The 25475-nt window shown below is 48.9% G+C and overlaps 9 protein-coding genes across 9 annotated transcripts; 4 read left to right on the top strand and 5 right to left on the bottom strand.

The window, feature by feature from the left end:
- Positions 1–2505: 2505 nt before the first annotated feature.
- On the bottom strand, positions 2506–3984 carry LCP9604111_6365 (alpha/beta hydrolase; the record flags this gene model as incomplete). Its single annotated transcript, XM_039074278.1, has 5 exons — positions 2506–2570; positions 2629–3438; positions 3488–3688; positions 3743–3816; positions 3875–3984. The coding sequence occupies 5 exons, from the start codon at positions 3982–3984 to the stop codon at positions 2506–2508; spliced, it is 1260 nt and encodes a 419-aa protein (XP_038927891.1).
- A 205-nt stretch (positions 3985–4189) lies between these two features.
- Positions 4190–6537, top strand: LCP9604111_6364 (uncharacterized protein; the record flags this gene model as incomplete). Its single annotated transcript, XM_039074277.1, has 2 exons — positions 4190–4428; positions 4491–6537. The coding sequence occupies 2 exons, from the start codon at positions 4190–4192 to the stop codon at positions 6535–6537; spliced, it is 2286 nt and encodes a 761-aa protein (XP_038927890.1).
- Positions 6538–6974: 437 nt separating this feature from the next.
- Positions 6975–9044, bottom strand: LCP9604111_6363 (TLD domain-containing protein; the record flags this gene model as incomplete). Its single annotated transcript, XM_039074276.1, has 2 exons — positions 6975–8845; positions 9002–9044. 2 exons carry the CDS (start codon positions 9042–9044, stop codon positions 6975–6977), a joined length of 1914 nt encoding a protein of 637 aa, XP_038927889.1.
- Positions 9045–9724: 680 nt separating this feature from the next.
- Positions 9725–11415, bottom strand: LCP9604111_6362 (glycylpeptide N-tetradecanoyltransferase swoF; the record flags this gene model as incomplete). Its single annotated transcript, XM_039074275.1, has 4 exons — positions 9725–9922; positions 9989–10772; positions 10830–11271; positions 11334–11415. 4 exons carry the CDS (start codon positions 11413–11415, stop codon positions 9725–9727), a joined length of 1506 nt encoding a protein of 501 aa, XP_038927888.1.
- A 519-nt stretch (positions 11416–11934) lies between these two features.
- Positions 11935–13629, bottom strand: LCP9604111_6361 (tetrahydrofolate synthase; the record flags this gene model as incomplete). Its single annotated transcript, XM_039074274.1, has 3 exons — positions 11935–13332; positions 13400–13537; positions 13612–13629. The coding sequence occupies 3 exons, from the start codon at positions 13627–13629 to the stop codon at positions 11935–11937; spliced, it is 1554 nt and encodes a 517-aa protein (XP_038927887.1).
- Positions 13630–14580: 951 nt separating this feature from the next.
- LCP9604111_6360 (putative phosphoinositide phosphatase (Sac1)) lies at positions 14581–16799 on the bottom strand (the record flags this gene model as incomplete). The annotated part of the gene is made up of 3 exons (XM_039074273.1): positions 14581–14757; positions 14815–16541; positions 16592–16799. 3 exons carry the CDS (start codon positions 16797–16799, stop codon positions 14581–14583), a joined length of 2112 nt encoding a protein of 703 aa, XP_038927886.1.
- A 388-nt stretch (positions 16800–17187) lies between these two features.
- LCP9604111_6359 (Rab family GTPase) lies at positions 17188–18316 on the top strand (the record flags this gene model as incomplete). The annotated part of the gene is made up of 6 exons (XM_039074271.1): positions 17188–17257; positions 17321–17340; positions 17400–17426; positions 17515–17706; positions 17782–18112; positions 18162–18316. 6 exons carry the CDS (start codon positions 17188–17190, stop codon positions 18314–18316), a joined length of 795 nt encoding a protein of 264 aa, XP_038927885.1.
- A 767-nt stretch (positions 18317–19083) lies between these two features.
- Positions 19084–21155, top strand: LCP9604111_6358 (MICOS complex subunit MIC60; the record flags this gene model as incomplete). Its single annotated transcript, XM_039074270.1, has 4 exons — positions 19084–19197; positions 19254–19362; positions 19435–21041; positions 21111–21155. 4 exons carry the CDS (start codon positions 19084–19086, stop codon positions 21153–21155), a joined length of 1875 nt encoding a protein of 624 aa, XP_038927884.1.
- A 474-nt stretch (positions 21156–21629) lies between these two features.
- LCP9604111_6357 (uncharacterized protein) lies at positions 21630–25259 on the top strand (the record flags this gene model as incomplete). Its single annotated transcript, XM_039074269.1, has 1 exon — positions 21630–25259. The coding sequence occupies one exon, from the start codon at positions 21630–21632 to the stop codon at positions 25257–25259; it is 3630 nt and encodes a 1209-aa protein (XP_038927883.1).
- Positions 25260–25475: the final 216 nt, after the last annotated feature.

Genomic DNA, 25475 nt, shown 5'->3' with positions numbered 1-25475 from the left:
TCCTTAATATTAGATTTACTAAGAAGTATTTACTTAATCTATCAGTTAACTTTAAGTATAGGGATATTATTAAAATAGTCCTTTCTAGCTATCTTATGAGTTTCGATTACTAATGATTTCTAAAGTTTAGCTAGGTCTTTTTTAATGGTCTTATACCTTTGGAAGAGGTATAGAAAGGTATTATAGGTATTCTTAATTATACTAGCTATAGATTATATCTCTACTATAAGCTCTCTTTTCTTATATCTTAGTTATAGAATTTTAGGGTTTTAGTAAATAGTATATTTATAAGTTTCGGTAAGATTAGATAGTACTAATAAATCTCTCTTCTTAAGTATACTCTTAGTAAAGTGTACTAGACCTTCTTAGGAGAGCTGAAGAAGAATAATATACTGAAGGTTATATATAATAAATTGTGATTAGTAATACTTTTTAAATATTATATTACTAGACTACCTAAGTACCCTTTATTACTCCTGGTTAGTAAAATTTTCTGTAAGTAGATAGTTAGCTCTATTGTAAGAGATCCTATCTATTATAGCGAAAATGAATCTATTATATTATATTTAGTAAGTGATATACTATTGACTTTATTTACTATCTAGTAGCAAAAATTGTAATACCTAATATTATCTTTAAATCTAGTATCTTAACCTAACTCCTTAAGCGCCTGCTAGCTTGAATTATAGGTTATTAGTAAAGACCTATTAAGTCTATAGCTATATAGAGTATATCTAAGATATTAAAGGAGAGGTATATTAAGAACCTTAGGCTTCTATTAGAGGGAAAGAGATAAACTACCTCTTAGAACTTATAGCTACTAAATAAGCTTTAGTATAAGGTTAGTATTAGTAAAAGCTCTATCGCGGAAAGTAAATATAATGATCTGTGCTATTAGGTAATATACTAGTTAATAATCGCTATATATAAAGAATTTAGTTCTATTAGTAAGGATTAGTATTAAGGTTAGTTTATAAGAAATCTAACCTAAAATTCTAGCTTACCTATTAGCGCCTTCTAGTTAACCTTTAAGATTATAAAACTCGATAATAGTACAGAGGATATTATGTTTACTTTAAAGGTCTTTTAAATAGAAAAGTTCGATATTACAATAGTAGACTAAGTCTAGAAGATCTTTTAAGGAAATGTACTTTAGAAGATCACTCTAGAAGCTGTTATCCCATTTACGTTTACCTAAAACTAGATTACTAGGTAATAAGCTGTCTTAAGGAAGTAAGATACTAGGTTGTGTACTTATAATAGCGGACTAGAGCTAGACTATAGTAAACTAAATAATTATACTCCTGTGATAAAAGAATCTCGAATAGACCTAGTAATACCGGTAAATCATATTAAAAGTATCTATATCTAGAATATTTTTGTCCTTTATTTATCGGGGAATTTTACGCTCGGCTAGGAATATACCTTCGAGAAACTTTTCTAAGGTAAGTACACTCTATTAGGAATAGATAGGATATAACCTACTCGTTATATCTATTAATAGGTATTCTTACTAATATAGTAATAGGCGAATAGCTTAAAGTATTAATAAAGGTATCGCTAGTATTTATTATATAACTAAAGCAGTTTCTTTTATAATATTTTAAATATCTAATCAAAAAAGTTTATATAGATTATTAGATCCTCTAAAAGGAGAAAGTCTATATAATCCTCATTTAATTGAATATAATATCTATTCCTATATTAGTCTTAGTTATAAGACTTTTCCTAACTAAGTAAGTACTTACTTTCGCTAATAATATTCGATAATAGCGATACCTTCTAAGGTCTTTAGCTTAAAGTTTAGAGGGAGCTATCTAATACTACAAAAATATTCTAGTCTTACTTAAGTTTCCTTATAAAGAATAGGATCGGTCTAGTATTAGTACTCATTGGTTTAAGCCGGATATATAGGCGTAGGTACTATAGAGAAGAATAGAACAAAGACTAGGGTAGGAAATTTATATTATAGGAAACGATAAAGTCGAGGTTGTCTCGAGGTATAGGTAACGAGGATAAGAGAATGAGAGGTATAAGGATACCGGAGGGGAGGGAAGGCGAAGTATATTATAGGCGCTTAAATAGACTGGGCGAAAAGGGAGGGGACTTGAATTCAGCTGAAAGGGAGCCATTTTCGGCGTCGTTTTGGTTGCCAGTAGAAACGAGGGGAAAAACCGTATAAGTCGAGCGTCAACATCAGGACCGGAGGATGACTAACGCTACTGGGCGGGTGCAGAATAGTGGTATTATAGGGCAGTGGGCGGTCAAGGGGCGGCTGGACATCCAAAGTTACGGGTGGAAAGGCAGCCGTTTCTGGCCTCAAAAGCGGTCATTTTCGGCGTCAATCCCACAGGTCCTCATATTCTATGTGTAATTAACGAAAGACATGCACTTTATCATTTATTGAGATCGTTACGCTGTCCATCCGTGACCCTTACGCTGGCTAGGATCAGTGAGTTTATGTATTTCCCGAGGCTTTATAGGGATTATCAATATGTCGGCCGATTACTGCTCAAAAGCCCTCATAACAGCGATACCAGCCACTGAGCCTGATGCAACGCGATTGTGACCTAAAAGATTATGGTCAGTCTGTCGAATTTATAGCCAGAGGGTGTTGCTTCAACATACCACCGTATCGAATCCGTTCCCATCTGACTGTTTTGACAACCTCACTACCATCTTCATTGCTGATCTCATTCTTCCAGATCTTGACCTCGCTAGGGTTGCCATCCTCGGATTTGAGATACGTCATAGCACCAGGAGCACCCTTGACATGTCTGCCCGTCGCAGCCTCCCAAACGCGGCGTCCTTCATACCAGGGAATTTCAGCATCATCAAAAGCATGAACTATCGTGAGATCAAGGCTTTTATCAATGTAGCCCATATCTACAGCGTTCAAGGAAGTAGTATTAACGCCGGTGAGACGCGCCAGTCTCCCAGCCGTGTCCCAGTGGTCCACAATGTGGCTCAACAGCCACTGTTGAGATCGAGGATATCCCATGATAGGAGAGAGCATAGGCGGGGTGAGGCCTTTGAAGCTGTAGGACTCGATGAGATTGGCTAGGCTGCTGAAAGATGCCAATAGGACCACGCCAGCAAATGGATCGGCGTTCTTGATAGCCGGTTGGATAGCTGCTGGGTCAGATGATCCGAATGCAAAACGCTCTGCCACTGCAGTTGTTACTGCAGTTCCAAGACTTTGGCCCACGATGACGATGCGGGAGGTGGGAACCTCTAATGGCCCTGCGGTAAGGAAGTTAATGAGGGACACACCATCCGTGATAAGGCCTTCCTCGGTGGGATTTCCAGTGCTAACACCAAAGCCGCGATAGTCAATTGCAAAGACGTGGACTGGGTTTGATGGGGTAGATAGGCTTAGCATCGAGTTGTAAGTGGCAGGGCGTTGAGCGGAACCCAAATGCGCCGCATTTCCGTGGACTTGCCTGTCAGTTTTTTGCAGTCGGAATCTAGGTTGTCTATCACTTACAGCTAACCACAACTCGTGCATTGGGGTCATTGGCGAGAAGCTTGTAGGCAACTGTCTTCGTGTAGTCCTCCGCTGGGCCCGTAGAGGGATTCTCCATTAATTCCTTTTCGAACTCCAGGCAAAGATGCAAGGGCATCAAATGCCAGCCGTAAATGGTTTCATTGTCGGGCGTAACCAAATGAAACGGTTGGACTTGGGTTCCTTTGGGGATCGGTTAGCAAACATACTTCCGTTGTTCCCCTAGGGATGCCATACTTAAAAATCCAAACTGTTCGACTTGGTTGACATCCTGCCACAAGCTGGGATTGATCTTGTTGGCATAAAGAACACTGTGTTATCTATATTAGCTCACTCTGGAGGTAGGCCCGGGGGGAACTAGATACATACGAACGTTGAACCTCTGGGAAGGTCAAGGAGAGGATACACAGCACGTATAGCAGGCCACCTGCTGCAAGGGACCAGTAAGCCTTCCTAAAAATAGGCTTAAGCTCAACCATTATGCGTTTTGGGGTTGAGTTGATTAATCTCTGTTGGCAACCACCAACGGAGGTGAGCGGACAATCTTGGCGGAGGCGGCGATAAGCGGCGCGTTATCGCGTCTCTCTCATTTCTCCCTTCCATCCTCTCTCCATCCAAACTTCCGTTATAGAATGTTTGTTATACTTCCATCGTGGGTATCGTGATTATATCATTGAATTCTCCATGGCTGAAAAGCGCAAGCTCCCCGCGCGTGACCGCCGCGAATCTGCAGCCAAAAGACGTGTCTCCGAAGCCACGCCGCAGTCTCACAAGAAAAAGGCGCCAACTCCTCGCGCCCCATCCCCCGAATTAGTTGACGCTCCTTTACCAACAAAGGTTAAGGATGGAGATCCTTTGCCTATTGTCCGCACGCGACAGGCACTATCCTTGTCGGACAATGAGTACCAATCAATCGCCGAAAGGTTTGCGATCGCGGCCCCCATCGGTGTTGCATGACTGACATTATTCTGTCTTATCTCAACAGTGCGGTTCTCCTCGCTTCACTCGAACGATCGAAGAAAAAGTGGCTGAGCGATGGCATTCTTGTTCGATACTACACAAAGCCGAAGAAGACGAAGCGCGAGCAGATCGAGAAGAACAACCCGTCAAAGGACACTATGGCAAAAATCGGGCCCTGCGATGTCACCATCGGTCCCCATTTCTTTGATGCTACGATTTACATTGTCAAAGATCCCAGTGCGCCGCCGGCATTGCAATACGCACCCCCGCAACGACCGATGGTTCACTACGGCCACCCTAATAACTTCCAACAATACCGACCGTATCCCACGTCATCCAATCAACAACGACCTGCGCAATATTCTCCCGCTCCTCCAGGTCGCCCTGGGTATACAGGCAGCCACCCTTCGCCCCAACAAGCTCGTGGCCCGAACGCACCCTCTCCTCAAGGAGGACAAAAGCCGCCACATGGGCAAAAGAGCCAGCCAGCCAAGCCCAGTCCAGATCCTGTGATCCAAATGCTAGCCACAAGGGCAGCTGCTGACCCTGAACTTAAGGCCTTGATGCGTGTTGTTGCGTCAAGCCAAGCATCTCAGGAGCAACTCCGGGCTTTCCAAGCACATATCGACGAACTCAATGCAATCATCAAATCAAGAGAGCAGCAAGAACACCGGCAGCAATCTTCAGCAGGACAACCCATTACGCAACAGTCAACCCCCACTCCACAACCCCAGACCCAGACCCAGAAACAACAACATGGTGGGACGAAGTCAGTATCGCTAGAGAAATCCCCACAAACATCGCAGACCCCATCCAAAGGTCCGAAGCAGCCACCTCTGAAGACGGAGACGCAGCCTCCGACCCCTGCGCAAGATCCACCAAGCCAGGCTCCTAAGCCTCCCCAGAGTGCCACCGGGTCGACCGCTGCCAAGGAAGAGCAACCAGCCACAGAACACAGCACCTCCCAGTCTGCGCCGTCCGAAGCAGCGCGCCCAGTGGTTCCGACCCCATCAGCGATTCCTGGTGCTGTAAGCACCCCAGCCACTGCTTCTACTACGCAGCAGCAGACTCCCGTGGTAAACCCGACACCACCAGCCAGCGCTCAGCAGCCAGGAGCACGACCCGGACCACCATATGCCCCCCACCAGCAACCTTCTTATGGGTCACAACCTCCACTTCAGTCTCGACCACCCCAATTTACTACGCCTGTTCCATTCCCCCGCCCGGCTTCAATCTCTTACGTATCTCCACTTGGATCTCCACCGATAAACTACAAGTCTGTCGTGTTTGAATTCACTTCTCCCTTGACTCCATACGGAAGTAGTACTTCAGGTCATGCCGGTTCGGGTGACCGCTATCTTTTTCCTGAGTATACCATTCTGGAATGGCTCCCAGCTGAAAACACAGTCATCGCCTCGTTTTTGGTAGTCCGGAAAGTTCCTCCAAATACAACCTTCCCTCTCGAAACCGCCACAGAAGCTGCCAACTCCAAAAGCAAAGGCAAAGGGGCATCGAAAGCTAAGAAGAGTGAACCGAAAGTCAAAATAGACAAGGACAAACTACCAACCGATAGCCCAGCGCCCAGCCAGCCATGCACACCCACAACGGGAACACCACAAAAGCAGGAACCCACCGATCAAACAGGCATCCTAACCCCCGGGCTCCCAGGGACTCCTGCCAATGAGGCAAATTTTAAGGAATACTGGCAACCAGTAACGTTCCGCATTCACGCCCCTAATGCCAAAATCCTCGAGCCTCTAGCGCGAGTCGTCAAGCCAGCCGACGAGGTGCGCAAATATATGAATGATATCATGGATCGCGCCGAACGTGCGCCGGATGGGTACCTAGCTATGCGGCTACCTCGCGAGGTGCCCTCAGAATCCTTCCAAAGGGACGGAACACCTGCTTCTTCGGGCAATCTCGGTTCCGGAACCCGCAGTCGTCTTTCCCGTGTTCAGCTCGCTGGCGACGAATCGGAGGGGGAGAATTCTGGCTTCGAATTCGAGGAGGATGAAGAAGATCTGAAAGATTTCTATGATGCGCCAAGCGGGTTACCGCCATTGAAAGCATGATGTTAGGTTCATCGAAGGGTCCCTTCGAAACAGATCGGATTTATGTGAAACTCTAAACCGAAGGTGGCACTCGAATGATGCTTGTACTTCCCAAGGTTGTGTAAGGTTTTACGTGTGACAGTTTCTTAAATGTACAACGATGGAATGTTCAAGATCTTGCGTTTAGAGATGTACTACTTGTCATCTCTCAGACCCACGTTTTGCGAAAGTAATACAATGCCCCTGAACTACATATGTTTAGAAGACAGCGACTGGATGGTATAGCAAGATTCTGCTGAAAATGCGATGAGATTTGAGTAGGAAAAATTCAGGCTGGTAGGGCAGGTATTTATTATAGGATTCCGATAACGAATCTCAACACCAAGGACACCAAGCCGCAGAAGTTATACCACGTAGGACATTCAAACAGACGTGCTTGCTCGGCACAGCCCACCACCCTAACCCCTCCCACCAGAATATCTAGACTCATCTCCAATAATACCAGCCGCCTCCAAAAGCCACCTCGCACTCTCGGCCGCCGAATCCCCAGCTCCAGCCTTGATATTGATATTACGACGACGCTCAGCCTCCCGTGCCTCAAATTCCCACTTTGCACGCTGAATCTCCACGGGACCCAAGTTCGTCTCTGCGGATGATGACGCCTCTGGGTCTGGAACGATGCCCCAAATCTCCAGGGTATACAGATCAAGCTTGATCTTTGTGGGCGGGTCTTCGGGCGATGTATTACTAGCGGGTAAGAAGGCGCCGTCGTGTCCAATGGGTGCGGCGTGGAACTCGGCCGTTTCGATGTTCGCGTCGATTATGAGGCTGCCTGCTCCATGCGGGGTCGGGTAGGTTTGGTGCGTGCGGGACGGAGCGGGGATTTGGCAGCCGATTGCGATGCCGGTGTTGGGTGAGAAGTAGGCGATTGGGGTGTTGGGCTTCTTTGCGGATGGGGAGGGGTTTCCCGGGAGGAGGAGGTGCTTTGGGGATAGTTGAAAGAGACAGGGGAGGATGTCAGATGTTTTTGAAGATGAGCCTGAGGTCGATGAGGCGGTTTTCCACGTTTGGGGAATGTAGGCCCCTAGTGTTATCAACTCTTCACTGCTTGAATCTACTAGAGCCCCTTGCAGGATGAGGAGAGTGGCAGATTGCCAGGTGAGGACGTGGTGGGAGAAATATGTTAAGGAAGACCCGTGGGCGTTTGTAGAGAAGACGGGATGTAGTTTGACGCCACCTCGGAGGATATTGATATCGGGTGAGATAGATGGGAGGAAGAACGAAAGATGCGAATTAACTGTCGGATTTAATATGGCCGATTCGAAACTTCCCGGAAGTGTAAGTGCAGCGGGTTGTAGGGGAGGTTCTTCGTTCTCCTCGCTCTCCTCGGGTTCGGTCTCCGTAGCTAGACCTTTATGGCGGCGTTGAGATAGGTTCAGATTTTTGCTGAAAAGCAGGTGCTCGAAAAGGGCAGTCAGCGGGTCGAATAGATATGGAAGAGACAGTGATATCGTCCGGGCAAAAGACTTGTAAGATATCCCCCCATCACTCTCTTCCGGTGAAAAGGCCGCAATAATACTGTCTGCCTCGTTCTTAACCGACTCCATACGCCGAACATCCAGTCCAGATGTATATATCTTCAAAGAATCCAATGGCTTCAGGGGTGCAATGACAAGGAGTAGCATAACCAAGCGGCGGAACGTATCGATAGAAATTCGGGTCTCATAAACGGTCTTGTCAACACGGTGATCGTGTTTGAATACTTCAATCGCATCGAGAGAGTCCAGTGCTGCAAGTGCGAGATCATCATCCTCATCTTCATCGTAATCATCATTGGCTGGTTTATCTATAGAGAACCCCAGCGCATGGGAATTCCCAGCCGAAGCTTCGGAATCCTCGGTCGTACATTCTCCATTAGCCTCGGCGGGAGTCTTCCTCCCCACATCAGCCAAGCTTCCAAAGAGTAACTTGATTCGGTCTTTGTGCCCTCGCTTCAGCGCTTTCCCGTAGCGGTCTGTCAAAAGCACAACGACCTTAACCATGGCCTCAAAGGTCAATACACTGGGCGCGAGCGTGTTTTGGAATGGAAAGGCTCCCAGATAAGAAACCATGCGAAAAATCACCGGCCCTGCATCTAACGGTTGTTCCTGTGAAGAGGTAAAGATACCGTCTGGGATACCCAAGAAGTCTGAAAGGACTTTCTCATTCCAGTGCCGCAGGCCTCCCTGCTCTAAGGCCCGAGAGAAGAAGTTGTCTTTGAAATGTGTGAGCTCTAATGGCGTAAAGCATTTTGTGGCGAAGCGCTCAGCAAGCATGTAGCTCAACTCTTCTGTTTATGCATGTGGTCAGAGACAACTATTGTTGACAAGACGGAGAAATATCCATGGCAAAATTGAGGCATTTATTGACAATTACGGTCGATCGAGAGAGTAGAACATTCATGTGTCTCATAAAACTAACCACAGATATAGCAAATAGAACTTACCTGGGGATGATGCGCCATGCTCATTCGACTGGGCTGCACCCATCGTTGATGGTTGTTGCGGGGATGACCCCACTGCTAGCTACGGCAGCGTTCCGTCGCAGTGCTCAAGAGCCGATATCGAGCAAGGAGTTTGAAGGAAAGGAAAAGTTGCTGAATAAAATGTTCAGGATGAAAAAACCACAGCATCGACAAACAGTAGTAAGTCAACATGGGGAGCCGAATTCCATGAGACGACGTCAGTCGGTTGCCTGAGGCATGGTATGCCTGCCTGAGACTTCAAATGATCAGCGAGAATTACGTAATGACAGCGCCTCAGGACCACATGACCATCAGTTTTATCACGTGGTGATGTGATACCCCAGATCATGTGATGGGTATATCCTATCTCCAGTAACCAGAACACTCCCGATCTCAGCCTCCCTCCTCTCGGAGACCTCGCGTTAGATTAAGTCTCTTCGTACTCAACAGATCTTGCCTCCTCCGATAGCTTCTTCCTAAAAGTATAGAAACGGGGAAAGCCGTGTAATACCTCAAGTACTTTCAGTGTTCCCTGTCTGGGCCAACACGAAATTCGCTAGGGCCAGCCACAAGTCTAGCCAGAAAACATTGGTATATAAAATGTTCGTTTGATTTTCATATTCTTTTGATCGCTAGCACGGTACAAGGAAAAGCAATTCGTTTCCGGGGTATCCGACGTTAGATTTACTAGCCAAAGCGTCAAGCCTACAGCATGACGATTCCGACACCTCCCATCTTCGACTCATCGGGCAAGTTTTTCGAGTTAATTCCACCACCGATAGGTGCAGCACGATAGTTATAAAGGTAGAAGTGGAGCTGGCCATCGCCAGCACCGAACTTGAGCGCCTCGAGGAAGAGGGGGTTGTCGTGCGAGGTGAGAGCATTGAAGACGTCGAAACGGGCCTAAGCAAATAAAATAAAAAAGACGAGATTAGCATGTAGAATGAGATATAGCACATTGCAACATACCTGCTTTGCGCAAATTAGGGCATCGTTCATCAAGAGCTGCAAGCGCTCCTTGAAAGCCTGCTTGTCGTTAGAGAACGCGCTCTCGGTTGCATAGTAGTACAGGTATGCGGCATGGACGGAATCATGGTTGGGATTGTCGATCACAGTAGACTCGAGATTGTAGAAAGAGACAAAATCAGTGATCTTGTGGGTTTCTGGGTCTTCGGCAACGTATGACCAGACAACCTGGTCTTTCCCTGGCTGCTTCTTGTACACAAGCCAGTGGTCAATTTCTTCCCGTGTAAAGGCCTGGTTCAGGTCAAAGCGCCGCATGTATCGCTCCAGCAAATCAAAGACGGCATCAATGTCCTTGGACTCCATAGGCCGCAGACCAGGTGTCGACGTCTGGCTAGGCAGATGATTCTTAGTGACCTGGCGGGCCTTGGTCGAGCCATGAGGCAGAGGCGAGAAGCCAACATCGTAGAGCTTCAACCAATCCAGAGAACGGTGGTAGTAGCGGCAGGAGCTGACGGGTGTGGGTAGGATTATACCTCCAGTGTAGATGGCCTGGTAGATGCCCCTGAGGTAGCAACGGCGGGTAATCTCCTTGATCAAAACGGGGGTCAAGCGCTTGGAGCGGAGCTTCTTGTGGATACACAGGAAGTTGATCTCCGTCACCTTGAGGCGCTCGCCGCGGACGCGGAGTTCAGTCGGGACACCGCAAATGGATGCAACCAGCTTGCGCGACTTGGTGGCGCGTACACCAACATGCCATTCCTTCTTCCATCCAGGAGACATCAGGGCCCTATATATTTAGCATTAACATTCTGAGATAGGTAACATATTCAAGACTCAATCGTACCAATGGAGGAAGGATTCCGAGTAGTTGAAACGGAACATGGCATTATCATCCTCGACATAATGCTTGTTGAGAAGCTCGTAGAGCTCTTTCAGCTCTTCCTCATTTGTCAGGTCAAGAGTACACCACTCAAATCCCTCAACGAGCGCATCGGGGGTCTTAGAAACCTTCTCTGGGTCGATGATCTTGATAGGTCCTTGAACAATCTCCTTTTTTCCAGCGTCCTCGAAGGCAGGCACTGGTTGTGTCTGCCAAAACTTGTACGAGGCCATATCCTTCTGGTTCTTACCTCCCACCGCCAATCCAGTCAGCATCTGCGAGAGGTCCATGTTGTGCAGTAGGGCCGCAGCTTGGTCCTTGTCCATCGCAGCTAGCTCGCTCTTCAAGGCCGGGTTTTGTTCGAGGAGTAGGGAAGCGAACTTCGCAGGGAGCTTCTTCCCTGCTTCTAGAATTTGAATGTCAACAGCTGCGCTAGGGTCTAGTGTGGGAGGCTGGAAGGAGCCCTACCATTACCTGAGTCTGATGGAGCGCCAGACTCATTGTCATTGCGCTTGGGAGCCTTGCCCTTCTTATCGCTGGAGTCGGACATGATGCGCTGGGGTGTTGTGGAAGAAGGAATTGGGTTGGGCCCCACGTTTCAAACGCCGCGGATCTCTGGTGGGGGTCGTGCGGGCAATCTGACTTAATAATACTGTGATCAAGTTTAAGACGAACTCTACATAACTTGCTTCACTCACGCTATTATTTATAGTAGTGGAAATAATTGTTAATTATTATTTATGGATACGTTGCACCTCTGTAGGGAGTACTAGTGCTCCACTGTGAGCAGTGAAGACCCCTGCTCAGCGAATAAACGTTTAATGGCCTACATCAGGAACCTCGGCATCCACATATGCAAAGTCCATGTAGATCCCAAGCACGTACAACTTTCGAATATGGTATCATTTAAACGATTGTAAATGAAACTATGCTTAAAATCGAGGAATTGTTGAAATCCAAGTAGAAACACATCTATGTCCGTCCTATACTAAGCCAAAAGCATATCTCATGTGGTTGATACAATGAATGCAAGAATCTCTGGAGCTCCAGGCTACCAATCGTCTGGGAATCATGCGTCGGTGGGTGGTTTTGTCTCGACCACATCAAGGAATCCTCCGACTAAATGGATGCTACCGGTGACAAAAGTCATGACCGGAGCTTCATCCTTCTGCAGGACCTTGCGTTCCTGGCCCGCAACTTCCCGCGCAAAATCAACAGCCTCCTCAATTGTACCAAAAACATGTGTTTGCGCATGAGGGTCAATAGCATTCCACTCCACGGCAAGTGATTTTTGGACTCGAAGGAGTTCGAGGTCATCAGCATTAGTGTTCATACTAACCAAGTCGGGTCGGAAGCCCGCCTGTTTGTAGGTAATGTTCGTGCAGAATAGGGCATGAGAGAATGGGCTATCATTTCCAAGGGCGAACGCAAGGGTCTCGTGGAGAGCACGAGCAAGAGCTGTGCTGTTACGAGTCTGTTGGTTGAAAATCAAAATCCGTGTCTTTCTGGCGGCTACGTCCTCGGACGATGAGTCGGCCTGGATACGCGACGCAAACCACTGGCCAGCCAGCCGGATGCTCTCCAGAGTGTGTCCGCCATCGATATACCAGGAGACATTCTTCTCAAATCGGGTTTCACACCTGCCACCTAGGCGAGTTTCCTCGAGCCCGGTCTTGAACTTTGCCGGTAGTGGTTCTGTCTTGATATTGTCCGGAACATCAATGTCAACCTGGCGCAAGAAGTCCGCGGCAACTGCCACTGCCACTGAGGCATTGGTATACTGGAAGTCTCCAGCCAACCCAAGGGTGATCTTGCTACTTTCGGGACGAAGCTCTGGATGACAAGTCACGATTTCCAGTTGAGCACCAGCCTCCTCGGCGCGTTTAGCCAAAACTTGTTCCGCAGCCAGAGGTTGTGGTGCCGCGAATCCATTTACGCCTCGCTTGAAAATGCCAGCCTTGTGCCACGCGATTTCCTCAATCGTATGTCCAAGCAAATCAACGTGATCAATTCCAAGACTGCTAATCGCTGTCACCTTCGGCTGTGGGATCACGTTGGTACAGTCATATTGACCACCGATTCCACATTCGATCACCGCGGCGTCCACGCCCTCGCTCAAGTAGGTATGGAATGCCATCACGGTCAAGTATCGGAAATATTGTGGTTTCGTCCCAGGCCCGGTGGGATCCTGGCCCAGCAATTTAGCAGAGTGCTCAAGGCGATCCCACACTTCGAAGAAATAGCGCGCAAACTGTTCTTCGGACAATGGGGCATTGTTGATCTTTATGCGCTCACGTGCGAACCGAAGGTGTGGGGAGGTATAGAGACCGATCTTAAGATTGGATCCAGGTTGATCCGCATCTTTTCGGCTATATTGAGAGAGAATGGTAGAGATGAATGCGGAGGTCGAGCCCTTGCCTTTCGTGCCGGCGACATGAATTGCGTTCAGCCGATTGAGATCGGAAGGCTAGAGAACGTAAATATCTCGCATTAGCTCCAATAATGAGGGAACAAGATCCCTGCCATCAGCGCACCTTGTATCCAATGCGCCGCAACCACTCCACTGTCTCCGGGAGGGATTGCTCGTTGATCTGTTGCCTCGTTGTAGATTTCTTGAACGCCGCCACAATCGCATAGTTAGTCTGCAATGAGTTGAGGGATGCAATCGCAGCCTATGTATTCCAAAATCAGTATATGCTATACTTTGACATAATTATTCCTTGTCGCAAAGCCCGGAGTGGCATACCTCATATGTTCGAGTCATGGTGGGCGAACAAGTCGAAAATCGCCTTGTGCAAAATTGCGAGCGAATAGAGGTGCAAAGCCCTCGCATGAACAAATTAAACCCGTGCCTAAAGTCCTCAAATGAGCAGGGGTGGTTAAAGAAACCCCGGTAGCTCTAACAATTTATGATTCACTGGTTGATCCCCGCTCTCCTCGGGAAACCCTTTTCATACTGACCGGGAAGATCACGTGCTTCCTAACATATCGCATACATAGGACTGAACTCAAGCTAAGTGACTATAACTAACTAACTGACTAGTTACATGGTCGTTTGTTATTTTATAAACTACATTCACAGATAAATTTGTATAGTATAAGGCCGCATATTGGATGTTTCCAGCACTTTGTATGAGTTATAAGCAAGAATAAGTGAAAGTATATTTGATATCTAGGAACACGTTTTTGAGTCCCAACATGATATATTTTAGAAATCTAGTCGTAGAAGATTGAACTTGGAAAAGACAAAAAAATCAAAAGCCCTCTCGTTGATGAACTTCCTTTCTAGCTATTCTCATTATTCTCAATATTCCCATCTATTGTAATGTTTAAGAATGAGCAACAACTCACATTCAATAGATAAGGAAATTTGAAGATGTATATGGGTATTTGAAAGTGTTCATGTATTGGCTAAGCTCTTCGAAAACCTTTCGAGAGAATCCGAGCAGCGGGAACAATGGGACCGATTCGGAAATCACGGTAGCAGCATAGAGCTGGAAAATCAGGTTATTGCAAGCAAGAAACAGCGTATCGAACAAAGATGAAAGATGATTAGAATTGAATTGAATTGAAGGGGCAAGAACAGAAAGGAAACTGCCGGCAGGCCTGTAGTGGTAAACAGAATGGTAATAGAAGACACAGCCATGAAGTGTACAGAATATGAGAATAAAGGGTAAAAAGAAATAACCCAAGAACGCCGGAATGAATGAAACATTTACTCAATCCTAGTCTTGCCCTCTTCCAAAAAGACGAGACGGGCATTGCTAATGCCACGCTGGTGTCGTCTGGAAGGAAGCCAATTGCCGATGATGGGATCGGAGCGTGCTTTGATGAGAGCATCCTGATATCCCTCAGCGCCAGCGATCGGCGTGTTTAGCTTGGGCCAATTGACCTAAAAAAAAGAATTTGTCAGTGGGTCAATACTTCAACCTGGATAAGAAGAACTTACATAGAGCATGCCGTGTCCATGCACGAAGCGGAAACAGTAAACCGCCACCAGCAACCAGAAGGTCATAAACAGGCGAAGCGGCCAGACAGCGGCATCAGGCAATCGTCTTGTGAAAAGCGCTACCGAAACCATGAACACACTAGCAGCGAGAACATATGGAACTGACTGGATGACAAGTGGTCGCTGGTCAAGGAATAGCTGGATGTTGGCAAATGTTGAGTCCGATGGGAGATAGGTACCCAAAAATACATCAAACCCATCTTGTCTAGGGCCGTCCAGGAAATTGTTGCGTACATATCGTGTGATGGAATTGTTCAAATCTTGTAACATGCCGGCTCGCGTACGTTTGCCAGTCCGAGTGAAGTCGGTCTTCAGGGCACCAGTACCGGAATAAGTCTTGGAAACCACATCTGCGTTGTCTGCCCAGATATTCCGGAACAGGTCTTCAAACTCCTGGTCATCGTTGGCAGTCTCTCCAGGGCGGAGAACGCCCGCATCCATAAGCTGCCGTGTCACTGCCCAGCGGCCGAGCATGCTTTGCACTACATTGGTGCGGTCCAGACAATCCATACAGTTTGTTCGGACTACACTCGTTTGCGTAGAACGAGTATCTAACTGCCCACCAGGGGCACCAGGACTCTCCACTCCACGGAAATAACCGCCCTGGGTCAGCCCGTCGTTCAGACGGCTCATGAGCAACTCGGCGCGATGCCACTTGAGGCCCTTAGTCTCGTTGTGGAAATCAAAGTACACATAATGCAAATGATCCATCTCTTTCTGCTTGAACCCTGGTTCCAAAACATGCATCTTTTCAGGGGTGCGTTCATCAGCCTCGGTGCTCTCAGATGAGGAAGTGACTAATGTGCGAACCAGCTGCTCATATGCGCGCTTGACCTTCTCTTCCCTGCCCTTTTGGTTGACGAGGTTGACCATGTAGTTTTCTCCATATATGCGGATCTGTTCGGAGAAATGCTTTCGCGCAGCTTCGATAGAAGTCTCGACGTCACGAACCTGAAGCTTCGGTGTATATTTGAGGTCGTTAACTTCAGTCCAAAACAGGGGAACACTGCCTCTGGTTTGTACAAAAGAGTAGACTTGGAGGTCTTGCCCAGCTTTGCCACTGGTCATTGATTGACCTCCACCAAACCCAGATAGTCCACCCGTCGAGTCATTCAAGATCACAATCTGTTCAGTCTCGTTGTAGTTTGCAACATTCCCCTGCTCGTCAATTCCGCGAGAGAAGTATCTCGTTCCGGCTCGGTGTCTGCATCGCCGGGTGATAAGCGCGAAGGTGAAGGATGTCGACTTTACTCGGGCCGGAGTAATGCGCATCATACCGAACATTACCGGTAAGATGTAAGGGTCTGCCCCTGGTTGGGGGCCGTAGCGAATTCCACTTGTGTCGTTTGCCCCGAGGCTGAAATCGATCAGATCGGATTGAATGAAGCGATTCCAGAAGAAGCGGTCGTCTGCGCCCTTCCACATCGGAACATCTGGGGCATGTTGTGACTGTCGCTGAAAACTATTGGTGACATCTAGCGAGTAGGAGAAGTACATGGGTCCCCTTCGAAGCAAGTCTTTCACCAATGTAAGATAGGCATCTTCGTCGGTGTCGTGAAGCGGCCGTTCTCGCATGGGGAGGAATTCGGTCCCAGCAACTTTGTATACCATATGGCCGCGCAACCGTCCCATGGGCTGGGCTTTGGTAATAACAATGATGTATTTATCTGTGAGCGTTAGCGCAACCTCCTGAGTTTCTGTTTGTAAGTGCAATTACCAAGCTTCAATTTGAGAATTCCGAGAATTCCAGCAATACTTGAGATGCGCTTAGCACCTGGAAGGGGGCCATCGTTCAAACGTAAATCACCGGTTGGTCGGTCGACTACCAGAGTTGGTGCTTGGCGTGATGATGGCGAAGTAAAGGCATAGTGGGAGGGCGACGCGTGTAGGTTGATATCCCGAAACGGGAGAATAGGAGGAGACATAGTTGGAAACAGTGACCTCCTGAAATGAGGTCTTACAAGAGAATTTGAAGAGGAACAAGCATCAAAGGGAAAATAAATTCAAGTCTCCCTACGACTTCCCAAAAAGGACGGAAGGTACAAAAGTAACAGCGGGCCACTCTGGTCAGTACGCAGCCACACCGCCCCGCTGCACCTGTGGCTGGGCCTTCCGTCATCTATTCCTGTCTGCCTTAAACTACGAGGTCTTTGAAGTGTTTAAATCTTTGTACTCCATACCCTTGGATCTCCCATTTTTCTCGATCTTCTATCCGGGTCTTGAGACCTTGAATCATATATCTCAGTTCCTCGACAGTTCATCTTCCTTCCTCCTTCGACGCTCCCTCCAGACGCTCCCTCCTCTCTCCTGATCATGGCTTCCCGACAAGCAGCAGGAGCCCGCCCGGGCGCAAGATTTGCCCAGTTCAAGCTCGTCCTTCTTGGTATGTTCTGATGATGTTGTACTTCTTTTTCATCTTTCGATCCATGGCTGACATGCTTTATAGGAGAGTCCGCCGTCGGAAAGGTTTGGGATAACACTTGCGATCTTCTTTATCAGCCGCTGACTTGACCGCTATCTTCCAGAGTTCGCTCGTCCTCAGATTCGTTAAAGTGAGTCGTCAACGATCCCCACATTACATTACTTCCCGCGGCGAGCCGAACGCACATGGAGTAATAAAATGCTAATCTTTCGGTTCAGGACCAATTCGATGATTATCGCGAGTCGACGATCGGAGCCGCCTTTCTGACACAGACCATCTCCCTCGATGATAGCACCACAGTCAAGTTCGAAATCTGGGATACCGCTGGCCAGGAGCGGTATAAGTCGTTGGCTCCGATGTACTATCGCAATGCCAACTGTGCTGTGGTTGTCTATGACATCACCCAAGCTGTATGGTTCAATCCTGCATCACGCCTTTGACTTTATTGCAATATAGAAGCTAACATTCGTGAAACTACCCTATAGTCGTCGCTAGACAAAGCCAAATCATGGGTGAAGGAACTTCAGCGCCAAGCGAATGAGAACATTGTGATCGCCCTAGCAGGCAACAAGCTCGATCTTGTCACAGAAAGCCCTGATAAGCGAGCAATTCAAGAGGCTGATGCCGAGGCCTACGCACGTGAAGCGGGCCTGCTTTTCTTCGAGACCTCTGCTAAGTCCTCGATAAATGTCAAGGAACTATTCACCGCCATCGCCAAGAAACTACCTCTGGATCAGGCCGGTCCTCGGAACTTGCGAGCGACCCCTCGGCCCGGCGTTGACTTGCGACCAGAGGCCCCCGGAACTCAGGGTGCTGGTGCGTGCAATTGTTAAACAGTTACTCGATCATATTTCCCCCTGGGTAGTGCGCCCTCGCCTCACCCACCGTTTGAGAAGGCCTAAGGCTACACATCCCAGCATCTTTCAACGGTGGTATAACTCTGTGACTTTCTATGATTTCGCCAATGTCATTCCATCGGACTCTGGCACCATTCCCTACCGCTACGGAGCCGAGGGATAGACTCTCGGTTCATGATCAATCTAACTCTCTCGGATTTTTCTTTGCTTCTTTTGTCCTTGCTCAGCCTCTTCAATTGGGGGCTCACATGACCCCGGTTGGCAGAAGGATTTAACTTCCATGAAGCCACATGGAATTTGGCTTTAGACATGCTGCAGCTGGATCTGTCGGTGCTTTGACCGTGCTGCTCCTTCTGTACTCCTTGTTCCTTGTCACCTGGCGTCTGCATCTGCTCTTCTTTCTTTCGTCCTATGTCTTGGGCTGAATTCCTGCTATTCCCGTTACCCTTGCCTCTTTCAGAATTCTTAGTATGTTATGCTCAAATAATACATTTTCCTCACCTGTATGTGCTGTGAAGATACACAATATACTAGTAGTGTAGGCAGACTAGATAGCTTTATGAGTTCTGTCGACTCCGTATAGTCAACTGATATTCATTTTTGTTACTTGTGTTGTTCGTGTCAATATATTTCTTCTTTGTTTACACCTGACCTCCCGAACATCTAACCAGTGGCCAATATCCGGGGAAAAGAGGTTCCCATATTAATAGGCCAATCTCTGTTTTATCTTTTATTGCACTCCGAAGCCAGCTAAATTTTTTGTGATGTCAGTATGTACGGAAGTGGGCATGAAATGGCGCGCAAAGCCACCCTGACCGCCCGCAGGATTATCGGGGCGGATCGCAACTGAGCAACCAAGTTCCCGTTTTCCTACCCATCCATCTTTCTGATCACCTTTAGCCACTAATTTTGGCGATTGTGCGGCTCGTCATGCTGCGCTCCTCGATTGCTCCGGGTCGGCAATTGCTGTCAAACCCTGTCCGCCAACGGATCCCGTCGCAATGGCTGTCTAGAGCCGGTGCAAGCAACCGGCTTGTAGGCCAGGTAAAGAGAACTCCCCAGCCGTCCTATCTCTTCATACTGACAGTCATCATGCGCAGCGATTCTTCGCCGATTCTAAGCCCCCTTCCACCGGTGGTCCGACACCGGTTTCCCCTTCCTCTGAATCCAGTATCCCCCCCAAGACCATCTCGCAGGCCGCTGAACAAGGTATGACGACCCGTTCATTCATCAATTACCATTGAGGCCCACCCCTTATGTCCTAATGCGATATTTCTGTAGAATCTAAGCTTCCTCCCTCGCCTCCGGCAGCTGCTCCCCGCAAATCCGGTCGTTTCCGTCGGTTCTTGATTTATCTGATCCTCACATCCGGCTTTGCCTATGGTGGCAGCATCTTCCTGGCCCTGAAATCCGACAACTTCCACGATTTCTTTACCGAGTACATTCCCTACGGTGAAGAATGCGTCCTCTACTTTGAGGAGCGCGACTTCTACCGCCGCTTCCCCAATGCCTTGAGACACCAAAACCGTCTCCCGGCCGTACCCCGAGAAGAGGAAAAGCCCATCACAATCCCCGGCAAGAGCGGTCTGTCTTGGAAGATTGCTGAAGAAGTGAAGGCCGAAGTCGATTCTAAGAAGGCAGCGGAAACTCACGACGGCCAAACCAAGTCGACTGCCAAGCCCGAGGATCGGACCGCCGTAGTCAAGAAGGCCAAGGAAGACGCCTCGAAGCCTAGCTCCAAGGACACGAAGCCTGATTCGGAGGCGAAGAACCCCGTCTCGCTGGATCAGCCCAGACAACCTGCTGTTTCTGCGAGCACTATTGAACTGGTCAAGTTGCAGGATGGTGATGACGCTGTTGTCCAGCATCTGGTTAAGACCTTCAACGACATCGTTACTGTCATCAGCGCCGATGAAAACTCCGGCAAGTACTCTGCTCCTGTCGCCAAGGCGAAGGGCGAGCTGGAGAAGATTGCCGAGAAGATCGCTGGTATCCGCAGCGAGGCTCGCAACACCGCCCAGGAGGAGCTTAACAAGCTTCATGCTACCTTTGATGACTCGGCACGTGAATTAATGCGCCAATTTGAGGAAGTGCGCTCCACTGATCTCGCTTCATTCCGTGAAGAGTTCGAGGCCGAGCGCGAGAAGCTCGCCCAGGCATACCAGCATAAGGTTAAAACTGAGCTCCGCCACGCTCAGGAGCTTGCTGAGCAGCGTCTTCAAAATGAGCTCGTTGAGCAAGCTATCGAGCTGAACCGCAAGTATGTCCACGAGGTCCAGAGCCTGGTCGAACGCGAGCGTGAGGGCCGTCTGAGCAAATTGACTGAGCTCACAGCCGACATTAACGAGCTCGAGAAGCTGACCGCTGGATGGAGCGACGTGATCGACACCAATCTCAAGACTCAGCAGCTGCAGGTCGCACTGGACGCCGTTCGGACCGTGGTCGAGCGTGCTGAGACCCCCCGGCCGTTCGTTCGTGAGCTTGTGGCCGTGAAAGAGCTTGCTGCTGGTGATGCCGTCGTCGAGGCTGCCATTGCATCTATTAACCCTACTGCTTACCAGCGTGGTATCCCCTCCACCACTCAGATATTCGAGCGTTTCCGCCGCGTTGCAAGTGAAGTCCGCAAGGCTAGCCTGCTTCCCGAGGATGCCGGTGTTGCCAGTCACGCTGCCAGCCTTGTCCTAAGCAAGGTCATGTTCAAGAAGGATGCTTTGTCCGAGGGTGATGACGTCGAGAGCGTTCTGGTGCGCACTGAGAACCTGTTGCAGCAGGGCGATGTTGACGCCGCCGCTCGGGAAATGAACACCCTCCAGGGCTGGGCTAAAATTCTCAGCAAGGACTGGCTGGGTGATGTTCGCAAGGTTCTTGAAGTTAGACAGGCTCTCGAAGTAAGCTTTTGTTCCACCTTTCGATTTGGCAATTTGCAACAGATCCACTAACTACTTTTCTTCTCCCAGGTTATCGAGGCCGAGGCCCGCCTCCAGTGCTTGCGGGTTGAGTAAGCGCATACTTTGAGCGAAGCTGAATTCATTTTACCCTGTATATCCTCGTTTTACAGGAACTGTACCTCTAGTTGTACTTGTGCTTTAGACCCAGATGCTAGAACTTTCCTATGTCTCTTGACTTATATAAGGTGTGCAGTTTGTAGTATGTACTCTAAATCTGGACAAATCTTCTCATCATAAATCAAACGAACAAGTCTGATAGTATCAGACTGATACTCGAGTCTTCCGCGGTTTCGTGCCTAGGCGGGCCCACGGGTGCGAATAAAGTGATTACGTAACATGGCCTGACGCGCATTCCGATCTACAACTTGCAGCCTGATAGTGCAACTGATTGTGCAACATTGACTTCAATTTCACTGGTATTTGAACCCTTGCCAATTTGGCTGGTTGCACATATGCTTGTGTCTGACCGAATAATGTCTGTCTCTTCCTCGAACGTTGCCATCTAGCATTGTTGCCCTTCCTGCAGCAATGTCGCAACAACCGAACGAGCCCCCTGTACGATCTTCAATGTCTCCGGTGAATGGACGACCACGAGACCGATCCTCGGAAACAGCGTCGCCTTTTCTCCGATCCGATGGAGGTTCATTTCGCCAGACTTCGTCCGGAAAGAACGACGGCCAAGCGAGCGTGGAGTTGGAGGGTAGTACACTGGGCAGCAGTTCCCGTGATGGAAATCGGAGGACACCGAGCCAGCGGAGAACGCAGAGCTCAGGGGGTTTCCTGCTTGACTCGTTACCTCGTCCGCGAAGCACAAGAGTTAGCCTGCATCGCCCTCGCCCCTCGGAACCCCCTCAAGAGAAGCGCAGCGTTCCAGAACCGGATATTGTGGTACCCAAGAAACGCTCGAAATTTCCATGGATCCGGCATAAGCATCATGCATCTATATCAATCCCAGATGACTCAAGTTCAAACCCGAATAGTGCTTGGCAACCTTCTACGACTCCTGATAGACAGCCCTCCGGAAACCCCTCGCAGCCTGAGCTACGGGAAGACAATGTGACACATTCAACTCCTGGCCTTGATAGGGACTCGATCCAGATTGTGAATCTAGCCTTGAATCTTAATGAATCTCGGAGGAGGACAGCCTCTGGAATACCCCTTGGCCCTGAGAGCCGAAGACCAATATCTGTCTCCCAACCCACTGTTCCAACAGTGAACGGCTATGCGTATTCTCCACGAGCGAGGGAGTTTCAGCGTGAATCGCCGTATCGCAATTTTACCCAGGTCTCTGGTAGGCGTCTGTCACATGGGACACTGCCGAGCTTAGACCAATCATCTGTTGTGAATTTGTTGCCTCCATCCGCGATTGAGGATCAGAGAGCATATGAATTCTCCGAAAGCACTTTGGCTCGTGCTGAGAGAGCACGGAATCATTTTGATCTATTTCATGAATATATGCGGCTACTGCCCTCATTACCACCTCTTCGAGATGCAGTCACGGCTGATGCTGAGTCTAAACCACATAGATCCAACCGTGGTTATAACCCGCTTCAAATGATTCGCAACCGAAAAGTTAGGTATCGCGAGAAATGCTCCATCGACGCAGATGCCGAAGGATGGCACGACGTCGAAAGAGTCCATCAATGGATCAATAACGTCGAGCAAAAATACAGTCATAGAGAGTATGACCCAATAGATTGCTTAAAGCTGCCACCTTTCCAACAAGATCGCCGCCATGTGTCTATCGGGGAACATGAAGGTATGGATATGATGCCTACCTCTCCGGGGTCGAGCTTGCGGCGAGTCAGCCGAACCAGCAGCACGAAGGCCCGTCGACCACGAATTGATTGGAAGATCTCACCGGCAGAGCTTCTGGCCGATGCCGCATGGCTGGAATATGGTGCCAACAAGACGAAGGTGGTCGACAAGGATGGCTGTAGACTATACCCTAACCCCAAAGAATTAGTTATCATGGACACAGGCGATGACATCGGGACGCCTTCTAAGCAGAAGCGCCTTTCGGTCGAAGTGCGAGATCCTGGAGAGGGACATTCGTCACCGCGCACTTCTCTCTCCAGTTCTCACCCTGCATTGGCGCAAGAGTTCAAGAGCGTGGGTCGTGGGCGGCACAGGCACAGATTTCGAAGTCATTCGCACAGCTTACGCAGCCGTAGTGCTTCGAGCAAACGAAAGCCGTCACGATGGGACCATGGCAAAATGCGTTCGGGCAGCGTCTCGAGCTCTTCAAGCTCAGATACCCGCCCTTCCGTCGATGAGAAGCCTCGCATGTCTCGTGAACATATCCGCGATCACGTTCAAAGATTCGTCGAAAACGCACAATCAGCATCTCGGACATCGCGCGCCAAATTCCCCGATGTTCGTAACGCTGACATTGATCGGGGAAGGACACCACAGCCAACTGAGCCATTGTCGGTCAACAAGAAGCAAGCCCGCAAGCGCATGAAAGACTCTTTCTCATCGGCGGGTAGTCTTGATGACCGGCACGATCTTCGTGTGTCCCTAGAGGGCATGGATAGTACTGCGCCCAACTCTCCCGCTCGCATTGGCTACTTCCCGAGCATAGCAGTCAATCTGTCACCCCCCTCAAGTCGATCTCCCTCGCCCGCAAAGAAGGGTCTCCGCCACAAGATTGCTTCACGCCACGAGCGTAGCAAGAGCAAACAAGCAGATCGAGAGCGAGAGCGGGAAGATGAATTGCCGGAACCCGAGACTTTGCGTCAGCGAAATCTGACGGCACTGACGGAGGGTGCCTCTAAGCTCGAGCCGAGTCCTCTTCCTGACGTTGTGTCATCATCCTATCATGACGATCAAGGCACGCAGGAAGGCAATCGGGGAGATGGCCATCGGTCCCGTAAAGGGCCCCATCTCCCCGAATCAAAGCTGCGAGGAATATTTAAGGGACCAGGTCGGATAACAAAGATCGTGGGCAATGAAGTCTCCAAGGTCGGAGATCTCATCTTGAAGAAAGAAGATCCTGAATCTCGGAAATCATCATCCGCCACCACATTTCCATCAGATGATAGCGGTTCTGATGAAGAGTCTAGGAGTGACAGGAAGTATGGCTCCAAAGGTCTCTTACGGCGCCTGCCAACATTTACAGATGAGCCTGGGCGATTGACCCGTGGAAATTCTGAGAAGAATTCATCCCGAAGCTTTATACCCTCCCTACCGACCTTCACATCACCGCTGCGGCAAGATGAACGGAGTGAAACAGCAGATACGACCGATTTTGGCAGTCCTAACGAGCGAGTTCCTTCTCCACAAAATTATGGTTCCCGTGATTCTCCCAAGAAGTTCGCGCTGCCACGTAGCAAAACGCTTGATTTCAGCCCTTCTCTACACACGGGACGGACAAAGCGCCACGAGATCAAAGACTCTTCCATTCCTTTCAGCTTAGCACGGCCACCTGTCACTGGGCTTGCCAACGCTCGAGCATCACCAGGGCTTTCTCCGGAAGGAAGACGCCCCGGACTTTCAGGTGCTAGTCGCGCCTGGAGTATATCTGGGCGCAGTATCCGTACCTTGATTGACACCGGTGTACCTGGTAAACCAGAAGTCGAGCGCACGCGGGCTCTTCTATTGTCATCGGGGATCAAAGCCCGGGAGATCACTCGCCGAGCCCATACCTTCCGTGAGCCAGTTCCTCACTGGCTTCAAAGCTCGGTGGGTCCCGGCACATCTGTTCCACGAGTGACGCGAATTGGCGAGTTCGACCTCGCTGCTCAATGTCTCCTCCAGCGTTTCGAGCACACCCAGCACTCGTTCCAACAGTCCATGCATCATTTCTCCACCTCCACCTCGTATCCCCTGCGGTACCAGCTGAAGAACCTGGAAGACCTAGTCAACAATTCCCTGACTCCTCGCGTCCGAACCACGGCAAATGATGCCGAAGACCTATGTGTTCAGCTCAACACCACCAGCACACTCGCTGTCAAGCAACTGAGTGATGCCCTTGATAAAGGCCTTCGTAAGCGTCGCCGTCGGTTGCGGTGGATCCGCCGCACTGGATTCATGGTTTTGGAATGGGCTCTTGTTGCTGTGCTTTGGTGGGTGTGGCTGATTGTCATGGGTTTCAAGTTTGTACGTGGTGTCTTCCGGGGCGTCTTTACTGGTATTCGATGGGTCTTGTGGCTTTGATCGCAGGCTGCATATTCCTTCTTCGTTCTGATTCCGTGCCCACTACCCGTTTGGGGACTTTTCTTTTTACATTACTGTTTTTAACTCTATCGCCCCTATTGGCGTGCATATACCCTTCCAGTGAGCTCGTTTATGGCTGCTGTCTTCTTTTCTAATCCATCATATATGATTTAATGGAGCGTTGCGTCTGTTTCAAATGATTCCCATGATATTTTG

Source organism: Penicillium roqueforti (genome assembly GCF_015533775.1).
Source record: "Penicillium roqueforti strain LCP96 04111 chromosome Unknown scaffold_16, whole genome shotgun sequence".
Taxonomy (NCBI): domain Eukaryota; kingdom Fungi; phylum Ascomycota; class Eurotiomycetes; order Eurotiales; family Aspergillaceae; genus Penicillium; species Penicillium roqueforti.
Note: the sequence above shows the minus strand (reverse complement) of the source record. Positions and strands in the feature narration are given on the sequence as shown.